At 38.5% G+C, this 16,082-nt stretch overlaps 1 protein-coding gene across 1 annotated transcript in view; it reads left to right on the top strand.

Annotated features, from left to right (window-relative positions):
* The window catches only part of LOC121383558 (trichohyalin-like), a 58,601-nt gene extending 42,916 nt beyond the window's left edge, over positions 1–15,685 (top strand). Inside the window, exons 18-24 of the mRNA XM_041513645.1 lie at positions 411–473; positions 1,382–1,560; positions 2,760–2,828; positions 5,236–5,386; positions 7,063–7,153; positions 14,152–14,265; positions 15,341–15,685. Coding sequence (XP_041369579.1) covers positions 411–473; positions 1,382–1,560; positions 2,760–2,828; positions 5,236–5,386; positions 7,063–7,153; positions 14,152–14,265; positions 15,341–15,507 — 834 coding nt within the window. The 3' untranslated portion in view covers positions 15,508–15,685. The remainder of the gene's footprint in view (positions 1–410; positions 474–1,381; positions 1,561–2,759; positions 2,829–5,235; positions 5,387–7,062; positions 7,154–14,151; positions 14,266–15,340) is intronic.
* The last annotated feature ends 397 nt before the right edge of the window (positions 15,686–16,082 follow it).

Below are 16,082 nucleotides of genomic sequence, written 5' to 3'. Positions count from 1 at the left end.
TGTTTTCAACCCATGGGTTTTAATACATGTGCCAGTCTTCTTCCCGAAAAATTAACTCAGTCGGTTGAGTGCTCGCTTGAGGTGCTAGGGTCACATGATTGAACCACCTCGGTAGACCCATTCAGCTGATTGGGTTTTTTCTCATTCCAACCAGTGACCACAACTGGACAAAGGCCGTGGTATGTGCTTTCCTGTCTGTGGGAAAGTGCATATAAAATATCCCTTGTTGCATTAGAAACAATGTAGAGGGTTTCCTCTGATGACTACGAGTCAGAATTATCAAATGTTTGACATCTAATAGCCGATAATTAATTAATCAATGTGTTCTAGTGGTGTCATTAAACAAAATAAACTGTCTTTTTTTTTCTTCCCTAAAAACTATTTTTCAATCACATGATATTTCATTTCAGGTTGGTCAGGCCAGAAGAAAGGCGATATTACAAAAACAAGACAAGACACTGAAAGAGCTTCAGGTATTGTGAATGATTTTTAAACACAAAAATTATGTTCTATCAAAAAAAACCTCCAAAAACATCAGGATGATAAACCATAGAGAAATAAATCTGAAACTAAGCGCAACAACTTTATATGAATAATATTGTAAGGAGTCACTTTTAACCAACATTTCTTTAGTTTTCTTAGTCCCCTACCAGTCCCACCGGTGGGGACTATAGATTTCATCTCCGTCCTTTTGTCTGTCAGTCTTGTCTGTCTGTCCATCCATCCATCCATCCATCCTGAATTTTTTTATATAGCTTTATGATATACTATTTGACTTTCATGATGATTTACCCAATTTTTAACAGACTTATGGCCCTTGAATTTCAGAGATGCTGACATTTGTTTTCTGGATCTTTTCCCCCAATGCCTCAAGATATTGGCTGAAAGTGTGATTATAGTTTTATTGTGTACATTTACAAATCAAGTTTCACTTTTATGATGATTTACTCATTCTTGACAGAGTTATAGCCTTTAGTTTTCTGGTTGTTTTATTTTGCAATGCCTCAAGATATATTGACCTGAAGTTTTGTGTATAGCTTTATCATGTATCATTAAACGTGAATTTTTACTTTCATGACAATTTATCTATTTTTGTTGGAGATATGGCCCTTTAACTTAGGAGATATGGAAAAAAAAAATCCATTAAAAGAAATAATAATTTGGCAACGACTCAAGATATCGATCTGATGTTGTGTGTATAGCTTTATCATGTACCATTACAGATCACATTTGACTTTCATGGTGATTTATCTGTTTTTGATGGAGACATGGCCCAGGAATTTAGGAGATACAAAAAAAACATTTGCCCTGTTGGGGACATATATTGCTGTAGCAGTACTGCAGGATGCTTGTTTTACCGTGTGATCTGTTTCTGTGACAGGACCAGCTGGAGAAGAAGATGACGGAGGGCGTCAGTCTGCCCAAGAGCTACACGGACCAGCTTATTCAGCAGCACTACAACCAGGTGACCAACCTCAGCGAGCAGATCCAGAACAACCGCGAACGCCAGGAGCGCGTCCTCGCAGACAAGATACAGGCCAAGAAGTTCAAGAGGGAAAGGTATTGAATATGTGTGGTCTGTGTCAGTGTGTGTGTGTGTGTGTGTGTGTGTGTGTGTGTGTCTGTGTGTGTGTCTGTGTCTGAGTGTTTGTGTGTCTGTGGTGTGCTCACTTTATTTTACTTTAGTTTTGTAATCCACTATGTTGAAAGAATAAAGATGGAAAGAAATAAAGGAAGAAACAAAATGTTTCATTTAATGATGTGCTCAACACATTTTTATCTTTGATTATATAGTGTCAGACATAGAACACACATACTAAAAGAGGAAACCTGTTGCTCCATTCCATGGTCATTCTTTTCAATAAGCAGCAAGCGTCTTTTACATGCATCATTCTACAGACAGAAAAGTACACACAGTCAAATCCACTTAATTGGATATCAGATTATTGTATATTTCAGATATTTGAATATGTCAAGAGGCCCAAATTGGGAGAATCGTAATTAGGTTTTGCATAAATCATGAAGAGGTTCTAATTGGGTATATTGTATGTCGAAATCGTAATTTCGGTTTATTAAATATGCCGCTTATATGAATATATTTTTGTTGCTCGAGGCACATCCAAATAAGCGGATTTCTTTGTACTACAGACTTTGTTACACCATTTGTCGGGCACAATCCTAGACAATTGTGCATCAGGCGAGAGTTTACCACTGAGCTGCATACTGCCTCCTCCCCTCCCCTCCCCTCCCCTCCCCTCCCCTCCCCTTCCCCAACTATGTTGATGGTAGGATGTAGCTCCTTTTTCTTTAATTTTGTACGCCACTGTATTAAGTGGGGGGGGGGGGGATTTTACTGTAGTACAGTGCTCGCCTGATGTGCAAATGCAGAACAACTGAGATTAATGCCAAGAACATATCCTTGCTGGTAATAAAAAGGACAGGAAAGTTTAAGAACGAAAAGTAGAGCAGTGTGATTAATGAATCATCTGCTGTTGCTATATGACACATACATGTAAGCTTCAGAGGAAACCTGTTACAATTTGCATTTTTTGATAGACAGGACAGCACATACTGTGTTCTTTGATGTACCAACTGTTAGTCTTCCAATTCAGTTTTGTTTTAAAAATAAAAAAATACAAAAACCGTTTACCACAATGGCTTTTTATTTATGGATGAAATGACACAGTGGTAATTTTCAGTTAGTTCATTTATTTTTCAAAACGGTAATGTATGTTGAAAGTAAGTTCTGTTTGTTTCAGGGAAATTGAACATGTGATCGAGGAAGAGGTGAAGGAGCAGTATCAGAGTCAGGCACAGAGAGGAGCCGGGTAAGACATAGCTTTGATGAAGTAGCAGCAGTAAGGTTTAGAAAATAAGTATCAGAGTCAGGCACAGAGAGGAGCCGGGTAAGACATAGTTTTGATGAAGTAGCAGCAGTAAGGTTTAGAAAATAAGTATCAGAGTCAGGCACAGAGAGGAGCCGGGTAAGACATAGCTTTGAGGGACAGACTTGACAGCTGTGGTGGCAGTACTCACAACGGGCGCCACCGGTGGAGCAGGATATGCTCACCTCTCACAAACACCTGATATCATCACTGGTTGGACAGTGATTCATGAGTGCTTCTTATCACAGCTGTACTTATTCCAATGAGCTGTGTCTGGTGCTGGTTTTAATTTAGTAACCTAGTCTGGGAATAGCAGTCTTCTTTATGGCAGTGCAAGAGGTATGAAATCTCCAGTAAAGGATCTCCTTGGGAGTGGCTGTCCTCCTATAGACGAGGCACTAGATAAAGATTCATGGAATCAACCACTATTTTGCCTAATGCCCATTCAACTCTGCATTTTGCAGATACATGTACGGCCCTTATGCATTATGGTTTTGATGAAGTAGCAATAAGGTTTAGAAAAGAAATATCAAAGTGAGACACTCATCAGATTCTATTTGCTATAGTACAACCTTTAAGAGTTTCTTAATATTATAGACACCTACACTGGGGTTGATTGTGAAGATTAAGGAAATATAACAGGCACGGAAAGAAAGAAATGTTTTATTTACGGTTATATGGCGTCAGACATATGGTTAAGGACCACACAGATTTTGAGAGGAAACCCGCTGTCGCCACTACATGGGCTACTCTTCCGATTGGCAGCAAGGGATCTTTTATTTGTGCTTCCCACAGGCAGGATAGCACAAACCATGGCCTTTGTTGAACCAGTTATGGATCACTGGTCGGTGCAAGTGGTTTACACCTACCCACTGAGCCTTGCGGATAACGGGCACGGATGCAGGATTTTTGAAAGGGGGGGGGGGGGTCCAAATGTGATGACTCATCTCTCCTTTTACACAGTGCGCCTCTTACAGCTGAACACATCATACTTGAATTTACAAAAAGGGGTTTGGGGGGGGGGGGGGGGGATCTGCTGATGTATAATGAGTTACATGATGCTTTTATTATTCATTATATTTAATTTGTATTGGTAAAAATGGCCACTATCTTGAATTCAAAATGCCAGACTTATCCATGTAATCCTGAGTCCATGACCAAACATTTGTATGGAACACAGCAAGCCAGAGTTTAAATATATAAGAATAGTATGATGTTTCTAGTGAAGTGGATGTCTGTATTATAACAGAGAATATAAAAGAGTTGTCTTCTTTCAAGGTGGCGAGCTACGTTTTGATGCAGAATCTGTTGGGGTAGTGTCACCGCCAGATGATGGTGGATCGTGACAAGAAGAAATAATAATCCTTGTATATATAACATAGATCTGTCTTGTTTTAGGGTGGCCAGCCAGGTGTTGATGCAGAGTCTGTTGGAGCAGCGTCACCGCCAGGCGATGGTCAACCTTGACAAGGAGATGTAATAATCCCTGTATATAACATAGATCTGTCTTGTTTTAGGGTGGCCAGCCAGGTGTTGATGCAGAGTCTGTTGGAGCAGCGTCACCGCCAGGCGATGGTCAACCTTGACAAGGAGATGTAATAATCCCTGTATATAACATAGATCTGTCTTGTTTTAGGGTGGCCAGCCAGGTGTTGATGCAGAGTCTGTTGGAGCAGCGTCACCGCCAGGCGATGGTCAACCTTGACAAGGAGATGTAATAATCCCTGTATATAACATAGATCTGTCTTGTTTTAGGGTGGCCAGTCAGGTGTTGATGCAGAGTCTGTTGGAGCAGCGTCACCGCCAGGCGATGGTCAACCTTGACAAGGAGATGTAATAATCCCTGTATATAACATAGATCTGTCTTGTTTTAGGGTGGCCAGCCAGGTGTTGATGCAGAGTCTGTTGGAGCAGCGTCACCGCCAGGCGATGGTCAACCTTGACAAGGAGATGTAATAATCCCTGTATATAACATAGATCTGTCTTGTTTTAGGGTGGCCAGCCAGGTGTTGATGCAGAGTCTGTTGGAGCAGCGTCACCGCCAGGCGATGGTCAACCTTGACAAGGAGATGTAATAATCCCTGTATATAACATAGATCTGTCTTGTTTTAGGGTGGCCAGCCAGGTGTTGATGCAGAGTCTGTTGGAGCAGCGTCACCGCCAGGCGATGGTCAACCTTGACAAGGAGATGTAATAATCCCTGTATATAACATAGATCTGTCTTGTTTTAGGGTGGCCAGCCAGGTGTTGATGCAGCGTCTGTTGGAGCAGCGTCACCGCCAGGCGATGGTCAACCTTGACAAGGAGATGTAATAATCCCTGTATATAACATAGATCTGTCTTGTTTTAGGGTGGCCAGTCAGGTGTTGATGCAGAGTCTGTTGGAGCAGCGTCACCGCCAGGCGATGGTCAACCTCGACAAGGAGATGAAGATGGAGATGGAGAAGTGTCGCGAAGAACTCAACCAACAGCTTGAGCTGGACCTCCAGAAAGCTCTAGAGGTGAGTGTGTTTCTACTGCTACCATTGTTATTACTACACAGTAGTCTTAGGAGTGTGTATCTGTATCCGTATTATTAATGTCGTTACAACATCCAGTACCAGTAGGCTTCTGAAAAGATCCAAGTACCAGTAGATGGCAGATACTGAAGAATATTAATACTGGTAGGTGCCAAGTCCTACAGAGATTCCAGTACTGGTAGGTGCCAAGTCCTGCAAAGATTCCAGTACTGGTAGGTGCTAAGTCCTGCAAAAATTCCAGTACTAGTAGGTGCCAAGTCCTGCAAAGATTCCAGTACTGGTATGTGCCAAGTCCTGCAAAGATTCCAGTACTGGTATGTGCCAAGTCCTGCAAAGAATCCAGTACTGGTAGGTGCCAAGTCCTGCAATGAATCCAGTACTGGTAGGTGCCATGTCCTGCAAAGATTCCAGTACTGGTATGTGCCAAGTCCTACAAAGAATCCAGTACTGGTAGGTGCAAAGTCCTGCAAAGATTCCAGTACTGGTAGGTGCCAAGTCCTACAAAGGATCCAGTACTGGTAGGTGCCAAGTCATGCCCTGTTGTGTATTGATGCTCTGTTTGTTCATGCTCTGTTGTGTGTTCATGCCCAGTTGTGTGTTCATGCCCTGTTGTGTGTTCATGCCCTGTTGTGTATTGATGCTATGTTGTGTGTTCATGCTCTGGACAGATGAAGAGTTTCACAAAGGCAGCTTGCTTGAACTGTTCGTGCCTTGTTGTGTATTGATGCTCTGTTGTGTGTTCATGCTCTGTGGTGTGTTCATGCCCTGTTGTGTGTCCATGCCCTGCTGTGTGTTCATGCCCTGCTGTGTGTTGATGCTCTGTTGTGTGTTGATGCTCTGTTGTGTGTTCATGCTCTGTTGATGTTCTGTTGTGTATCGATGCTCTGTTGATGCTGTTGTGTATTGATGCTCTGTTGTATGTTCATGCTCTGTTGTGTGTTCATGCCCTGTTGTGTGTTGATGCTATGTTGATGTTCTGTTGTGTATTGATGCTCTGTTGTGTATTGATGTTCTGTTTTGTTTTCATGCTTTGTTATGTATTGATGCTCTGTTGATGTTCTGTTGTGTATTGATGCTCTGTTGATGCCCTGTTGTGCATTGATGTTCTGTTGTGTATTGATGCTCTGTTGATGCATTGATGTTCTGTTGTGTGTTCATGCTCTGTTGTGTTCATGCCCTGTTGTGTGTTGATGTTCTGTTGTGTATTGATGCTCTGTTGTGTATTGATGCCCTGTTGTGTATTGATGCCCTGTTGTGTGTTCATGTCCTCTTGTGTGTTCATGCCCTGTTGTGTGTTCATGCTCTGTTGTGTGTTCATGCCGTTGTGTGTTCATGCTCTGTTGTGTGTTCATGCTCTATTGTGTTTTGATGCTAACCAAGCCCTCAAATGCATGAGAAACATATTCAGTATGGACAGGTTGAAAGAAAAACATTTCTGGTTTTCCAGTTGGCAATGTCATTACATAACAAGCATAAATGTTCAAATTGATAACAAAGGATCAGGCATTGACTACTTACAGAGCTTATGATCTTGCTATTCCAGTTAATTTATAGTTTCTGGTGCAGTAAATGGGCTTTTTCATTATTATGTAAGATAAATCAAAAGTATGTGGTGCTCTGAGGAATAAAATTAATATGTGTTTGTTTTCACTTGACAGGAAGAGAAACAAGAGCTGCTAACAAAGCTGGCAGCATTGAGCAATCTGTCCAAGGGAGAGCTGCATGAAGCTGTGGAATCGGCTGTCACAGGTTGGTACAAGTTTTATTACAGCCACATATTGTATGACTGTGGAATCGGCTGTCACAGGTTGGTACAAGTTTTATTACAGCCACATATTGTATGACTGTGGAGTCGGCCGTCACAGGTTGGTACAAGTTTTATTACAGCCACATATTGTATGACTGTGGAGTCGGCCGTCACAGGTTGGTACAAGTTTTATTACAGCCACATATTGTATGACTGTGGAGTCGGCTGTCACAGGTTGGTACAAGTTTTATTACAGCCACATATTGTATGACTGTGGAGTCGGCCGTCACAGGTTGGTACAAGTTTTATTACAGCCACATATTGTATGACTGTGGAATCGGCTGTCACAGGTTGGTACAAGTTTTATTACAGCCACATATTGTATGACTGTGGAGTCGGCTGTCACAGGTTGGTACAAGTTTTATTACAGCCACATATTGTATGACTGTGGAATCGGCTGTCACAGGTTGGTACAAGTTTTATTACAGCCACATATTGTATGACTGTGGAGTCGGCCGTCACAGGTTGGTACAAGTTTTATTACAGCCACATATTGTATGACTGTGGAGTCGGCCGTCACAGGTTGGTACAAGTTTTATTACAGCCACATATTGTATGACTGTGGAATCGGCTGTCACAGGTTGGTACAAGTTTTATTACAGCCACATATTGTATGACTGTGGAATCGGCTGTCACAGGTTGGTACAAGTTTTATTACAGCCACATATTGTATGACTGTGGAGTCGGCTGTCACAGGTTGGTACAAGTTTTATTACAGCCACATATTGTATGACTGTGGAGTCGGCTGTCACAGGTTGGTACAAGTTTTATTACAGCCACATATTGTATGACTGTGGAGTCGGCTGTCACAGGTTGGTACAAGTTTTATTACAGCCACATATTGTATGACTGTGGAGTCGGCTGTCACAGGTTGGTACAAGTTTTATTACAGCCACATATTGTATGACTGTGGAATCGGCTGTCACAGGTTGGTACAAGTTTTATTACAGCCACATATTGTATGACTGTGGAGTCGGCTGTCACAGGTTGGTACAAGTTTTATTACAGCCACATATTGTATGACTGTGGAGTCGGCTGTCACAGGTTGGTACAAGTTTTATTACAGCCACATATTGTATGACTGTGGAGTCGGCTGTCACAGGTTGGTACAAGTTTTATTACAGCCACATATTGTATGACTGTGGAGTCGGCTGTCACAGGTTGGTACAAGTTTTATTACAGCCACATATTGTATGACTGTGGAGTCGGCTGTCACAGGTTGGTACAAGTTTTATTACAGCCACATATTGTATGACTGTGGAGTCGGCTGTCACAGGTTGGTACAAGTTTTATTACAGCCACATATTGTATGACTGTGGAATCGGCTGTCACAGGTTGGTACAAGTTTTATTACAGCCACATATTGTATGACTGTGGAGTCGGCTGTCACAGGTTGGTACAAGTTTTATTACAGCCACATATTGTATGACTGTGGAGTCGGCTGTCACAGGTTGGTACAAGTTTTATTACAGCCACATATTGTATGACTGTGGAATCGGCTGTCACAGGTTGGTACAAGTTTTATTACAGCCACATATTGTATGACTGTGGAGTCGGCTGTCACAGGTTGGTACAAGTTTTATTACAGCCACATATTGTATGACTGTGGAGTCGGCTGTCACAGGTTGGTACAAGTTTTATTACAGCCACATATTGTATGACTGTGGAATCGGCTGTCACAGGTTGGTACAAGTTTTATTACAGCCACATATTGTATGACTGTGGAGTCGGCCGTCACAGGTTGGTACAAGTTTTATTACAGCCACATATTGTATGACTGTGGAGTCGGCCGTCACAGGTTGGTACAAGTTTTATTACAGCCACATATTGTATGACTGTGGAATCGGCCGTCACAGGTTGGTACAAGTTTTATTACAGCCACATATTGTATGACTGTGGAGTCGGCTGTCACAGGTTGGTACAAGTTTTATTACAGCCACATATTGTATGACTGTGGAGTCGGCTGTCACAGGTTGGTACAAGTTTTATTACAGCCACATATTGTATGACTGTGGAGTCGGCTGTCACAGGTTGGTACAAGTTTTATTACAGCCACATATTGTATGACTGTGGAGTCGGCTGTCACAGGTTGGTACAAGTTTTATTACAGCCACATATTGTATGACTGTGGAGTCGGCTGTCACAGGTTGGTACAAGTTTTATTACAGCCACATATTGTATGACTGTGGAGTCGGCTGTCACAGGTTGGTACAAGTTTTATTACAGCCACATATTGTATGACTGTGGAGTCGGCTGTCACAGGTTGGTACAAGTTTTATTACAGCCACATATTGTATGACTGTGGAGTCGGCTGTCACAGGTTGGTACAAGTTTTATTACAGCCACATATTGTATGACTGTGGAATCGGCTGTCACAGGTTGGTACAAGTTTTATTACAGCCACATATTGTATGACTGTGGAGTCGGCTGTCACAGGTTGGTACCAGTTTTATTACAGCCACATATTGTATGACTGTGGAGTCGGCTGTCACAGGTTGGTACCAGTTTTATTACAGCCACATATTGTATGACTGTGGAGTCGGCTGTCACAGGTTGGTACAAGTTTTATTACAGCCACATATTGTATGACTGTGGAGTCGGCTGTCACAGGTTGGTACAAGTTTTATTACAGCCACATATTGTATGACTGTGGAATCGGCTGTCACAGGTTGGTACAAGTTTTATTACAGCCACATATTGTATGACTGTGGAATCGGCCGTCACAGGTTGGTACAAGTTTTATTACAGCCACATATTGTATGACTGCTATTTCTCGGCATGTTTGAAGAACCTCATTTTCCTCCGACTTAAATTTCTGTGTTTAGTATACTTAAAGGCGCATACTCTTAAGTTTCAGCCCGTGGAAATGGACACTAAGTTTGGTTAATCTACAAAGCTGTAACTCGTCAGGATAAAGGTATAATAGAGTGAAACTAAAGTCGGTGAGGTTTGAACAGAGATCTAACGTCCAAAAATGGATTAGAGTTTGTCTCGATAAATGTTTCTTCTCAGACGAACATCGTTTTTAGAATTATGAAAAATATATTTGGGGGTTTTGCAAATGCCTGGATGACCAGAAACACTTTGGATAGACGAAAATGGGAAATCTAAACAATAAAATATAAGTAACTTCTAATTTTAATTATCAAAATGGCTCTAATAATGAAACATAAGCCGTATTGTTTAAAAACTAGTGTCTATCACTTTAAAGTTACTGAGCCTAATTTCTGCATTATATACCATTTCTCTCTTCTTCTTTTTATGTGTGTGCATAAAATGCATTTAAAACTGCTATAAACACCAGGGGTCGGTTGTTCAAACATTAATTAGCTTAACCAGTGGTTAACAAAAACAAATTTAAATCAAGGACTGAATTAATCTAAATTATAATTGAAAACATAATGTTGAAACTTGATTTAGAACAACCTAGCTATGATATCGATACATATTCAAATCTTAAGTTTATTTTGTATTTGTGCAAAAAATATTTGAACGAAAAATATTAGACTTACCTAGGATTAACTTAACTATGCTTTGAACAACTGGGTTGTTTTGGATTTACCAGTATTTACATTTCTCTGGGGTTTTTTTTAAAACTATATTTCAACAAAACAAAATCCAGTGAATTTGAATATATTGTTTTTATATATGTACATGTATATATTTGTGTAGATGTTTTAATCATGTTGTGGTATTTTATAAAATGATACTCAGCTCGAACTTAATGATGGCAACGATGGCAAATGTAGTAGTTGCAATATGAATTGCCGTCGGTCAGGCATGGTCTTCACCGATGGCAGGTTTTTGCTGATGGATAAAAATTATTGCTGTCGGTTGAAGGGACTAGTTTTGGTTTTTATATTTGTTGCAAAAGTTACTAGTTTAAAATTGCTGTAGACAGGTTCAGAATTGCCTTCATTGAACATTTCAAAATTGCCATTATAGGTAACAAATACATGTACTTAAGTTCGAGCCATGTTAATGTCCACTGGACTCTATCATGAACAAAGCATTGATTATTAATCCTCTAATATTGCTGTTTTAGCTTTACTTACTGTAAAATGAATTAAAGGGACATTCCTGAGTTTGCTGCACTTTTTAAGATGTTGTCGACTAACAGAGACTTTTTAATGATTGTAATTACATATCAAATACATTTTTCTGCATCAAATATTAGTGGCTGTATATTAAACTTTTTTCTGATCATTCTGATATTTGTACCAGGTTAAATTTCATTTTATTTCCTAAAATATTTTTTGTTCGTACATACAAAATTATTTGAAGACAAAATCCAGTTTGGGCTTCTTGTAAATATTAAGTCGACCAGAAACACATTGAATATACAGACACTGATATTCTAAACAAGAAAATATATTTAACATGTAAGTTTAATCGTAGAAATATTTTATTAGTCAGAAACATCTTACGATACAGCAAACTCAGGAACGTTCCTTTAATATATTGGTATTTTGTGTGTAAATATATGCATATCGTTGCACATTTTCATGATGTGTAAATTTCAACCATTGATCTCTGCAAGGTATATCTACAATTAAAGTAATGCATGCTTATAAAACTTGAGGGTGGATGTGGACAATGCAAAATTTATACACACACATTGTTTCCTGGTTTACAGTAAAATACATTTTCACCATTTGGCATCTTTGTTCAATAATTTTGAAGGTGAAAGTTCATCAGAAGGTGAGATGACAAAGTATTATGGTGAGATACTAACACAGAAACATATTGTGTAATTTTTTTAAAGTTCTGATGTGAAAAAAGGCATGGATTATTTAGGTCAGTTGCTTAAACCAAAACACTTTCCTACCTAACACTTTTGTTTAGTTGCATACTTTACGTCATTGTGTAATAATATTAATTTGTGTGATTGTTAGCCTTTTCCCAACCCACCTGTTTTATCCATCCATCCATCCATTGCTTACACCCCCCAAAAGAACTAAAATACAGCCACCCACCCACAAACTCCCTAAAAGAACAACTACAGTCCGTCCCACTTGGAACACCTGTTTTTCATACTATAAAATTTCCTACAAGTTATTTATTTCTGAGCTGATTATTTTCCAAATTGAACATATAAATAGGTTTTTCTGTTGTGTTATTTCCAAAACACTTTTTCTTTGCTTCTTACGTCAAACCAAACTGAAATTATTTACAAAAAATATTTTTTGTAGGAGGATGGGACAGACTATTGCAATGTAGCCATCCATCCATGAATCCACCCCAAACCCTAACCCCCTCCATAAACAAAGATAAGTAAATAAATAAAATAAAAAAAGAGAAAGAAAGAAAACAATGTAACACAAAACTTACATGTATCACTGTATTTGTTCTGGACACTCCAATCACTTTCTAAAACATTTAATGCTAGATATTCACAAAGTGGTATAAATGCTGTTGCATTATTACTGTTTTTGTTTAGTTCATCACCGAGTGTTTACTGATAATGAAATCATATTATAAGTTTAATATTTTTGAACAACTGCTAATCATTCACATGTTTTCACCATTGTTGTTTAAGCAAAAGTTTTATTAAATGTTTTTGTAACTAATTCACAATACATATCACAATACATTTCATAATTCTTGAAACATGCAATATAAAGAGTTGGAAATCTATTAAGATACTAATGGCATCATTTTATCACCTTATGAAATTAATGTTCTGTAAATATAACTGTAGCTAATTGATCAATACAGTACTGTTTGAATGTGATATCTATACTAATTAATATAAGGCAGTAATTATTCACAGTAAGCCAGTTATAATCATTAAGGTGCATCTTGAAATGAGCTTCAATATTTTTATGATATATGTTTGACATGGATCAAGCATTTTAGTTAAATTTAACTGTATTAATTACGATTGAAATATATAACTATCATGTTTTGATATGTACATATTGCCATCAGTTGAGGACATAATATTTGATTTTCAGTGTGTGTTTATTTGTTGCTCACAAAAAGTTATTGGTTTAAAAATGCCTTATGCAGGCTCAAAATGGCAGTAGGTGAGCATTTTTGCAAAAACTTTTTAAAATTGTTGCAGGTAACAAATTCTAAATCAAGCCCTTATGTAGTAAGCCTGTATCACTGTATCAGGTCAGGTCAGGTCAGGTCAAAGGGCTTAATGTGCACATTCAGAGCAAGCTGTTGTAGTGCACGCCTGTCGTGGGCGCAGGTGTCGACTTATGCCGGCTTCTTCATCCAGGACAGGACCTTAGTACAGTCAAACCTGTTCTAGCGCAACCTGTAATCAACGGTCACCTGCCTTAAGCGGCCACGTTTTTCCCTCCCAAATGATTTATAATGTAAATGCACCTGTAATAAGCGGTTACTTGTCTAATGCGGCCAATGGCCACCTAAATCGTATCCCAAATCGCTAAAATACATGTATTAAGTGGCACCATTAAATGTTTACTATTATACAAAAGAGATATTTCAACAACAGTGATAAGGTGCAGCAAATAATTGATCTTCACATCTTCAGGAATACTAGTACTCATTCAGTCCCGACATCTTGACTGTGTATCAATTAAGAAAGTATATCTCTTCCCTGCATCTAATTGCTTCTGGGCAGGCTATGCTTGACATTTGTAGATTCAATTATTATGACAATACACCGCATGAAGTAGGAATTAAATAATTAAATAGAAAAAGAAAACAAACTTGTTGAGAATGGTTAATTTAATACATTCCATTTGCATTTTTTCGGAAGGAGACGATATGTCAAAAGTTGATTTATAGTCAACTGTGAAGCACACATCCGTTGATCAGCAGTACAGACGGTAAAATAAGAAAGAACAACAAATGTTTTAAAGACAAACATAAAAATGGTGTTTAGTTTAAAATATCTTTTGATTGTCTTTCCTTGTTTTAATATATATGGTCATACTAGCAACTGTCTAACCCTGTTTTTCAGAGACTGGAGGAGATGATAAAGCAGCTAAAAAGCTAGCCAAGGATTTGCAGATGGGGGTTAAACGAGCCAAAACATCAATAAGTGAAGATTTGGAATATAATGATGAACCACTGGGTAAGCTGTTATATGGTGTGTTGTGATGTAACAGGGGACAACAGGTGAAATGTCTGAATGTAAAATGAAGTTGTAATTATTTAATACAAAATTTGGGCAAACAGTGTTTAAATTTTTAATATTTCTGATGTAAAAAACCCAGCAATTTTATGACATTTGAAATTATTTATTTTTACTTTTGATTTGCTTCAGTAAAATTTGAGTCATTATACAACCAAAAATCTTGCACACGTTTTTTTTGTGTTTTTATTTATGGAAACTACTGAAATTAACATAGGTCTAGGATTTTTGCACGTTAGTTTTGTAATGATTGTTGTCATTTTGGTTGCTCTAAATCATTAAATTTTTTAAAACATGCGCCAATGTTCCAAGCCTCTGAGATTTTTGAAAATATCCATAATCCGTTTATGGGTTACGCAAAACAAATTCAGGTAACCCATTTCGTTTTTAGGTAACCCATCATGAACATGTAAATGATGTCATAAATTTAATGCTCAAACGAAAAATGGTTTACACAAACTATGAATGAAACTCGCGTTCTCACAATTTCCAGAGGCCTGAGGTTCTTCCATTGTGAGGCGGACGGGACGTAGCCCAGTGGTACAGTGCTTGCTTGATGCACTGTCGGTTTAGGATCGATTCCCGTCAGTGGCCCCTTGGGCTATGTCTCGTTCCAGCCAGTGCTCAACAACTGGTGTCACAAAGGCCGTGGTATGTACTATCCTGTCTGTGGGATGGAGCATGTAAAAGATCCCTTGCTGCTAATTGAAAAAAGTGTAGCCCATGAAGTGATGACAACGGCTTTCCTCTCTTCTATATCAGTGTGGTCCTTAACCATATGGTCTGATGCCATATAACCGTAAATAAAATGTGTTGAGTGTGTCATTAAATAAAACATTTCCTTCCTTCCTTCTTCCATTGTGAAGATAAATGCTGAAAATATCGTCTGGCCATTACTAATTTTAACCATGTCTACGAATAGAGTGTATTTATACCAATTTCATTTTCAAACTTTATATACAAACACATAATATATTATGTACCAAAACTGATTGTTAAGGGATACTTTTTGCAGGTTTAATGAGGGCTAGCACGAATGTTGATGGGACGATATCACTACAGACCGGCTATGACGATGACGACAAAAGACCAGTGAAGCATGGCAAAAAGAAGAAAAAGAAACTGTTGAAAGTCAAGAAAGCATTTGATGATGAACTTGTCAATGAAGATGATGATTTCTAAAGTGGAATTACTAAAGAGTATATCCCCAGGCATGTGTGCAGAAAATTCACTTGGGTGGGTCGGTTATCCTGTGTTCCAAGCAGATTTTATTCTTTTAATATATTTTCTGTGGGAGCATGACCCGGACCCCCCTAGAACCTTCACTCACCAACTCTACACAATTTCCTGCACACATGCCTGATCCCAACCCTTCTAAGCCTTGCATCTATATATATATATATATATATATATATATATATATATATATATATATATATATATATATATATTACAAAGAACACTAATGGTAGCCCATTCAGTTAGCAATAAAGGCTGTCTCATCTTAAAATGTTTTGATGATAATGGGAAAGAAAGGTTACAGTGTTGTCTAATAAGGTATTCTCTATGACGAATATCCTAAAACCAAACAAAATAACCAATTAATAAAATATTCTACAATAAGAAGCTAATAAAATACAACATATATACATCCATAGTCATATATTTCTACTCGTTACAATTGCATTATGCTAATTCTTTATTATTAGTGTTAACAGTCATTGACTTCACTTTGTAGCGTTAATACTTAATTTGTC

Source organism: Gigantopelta aegis, chromosome 10 (genome assembly GCF_016097555.1).
Source record: "Gigantopelta aegis isolate Gae_Host chromosome 10, Gae_host_genome, whole genome shotgun sequence".
Classification (NCBI taxonomy): Eukaryota; Metazoa; Mollusca; class Gastropoda; order Neomphalida; family Peltospiridae; genus Gigantopelta; species Gigantopelta aegis.
Note: the sequence above shows the minus strand (reverse complement) of the source record. Positions and strands in the feature narration are given on the sequence as shown.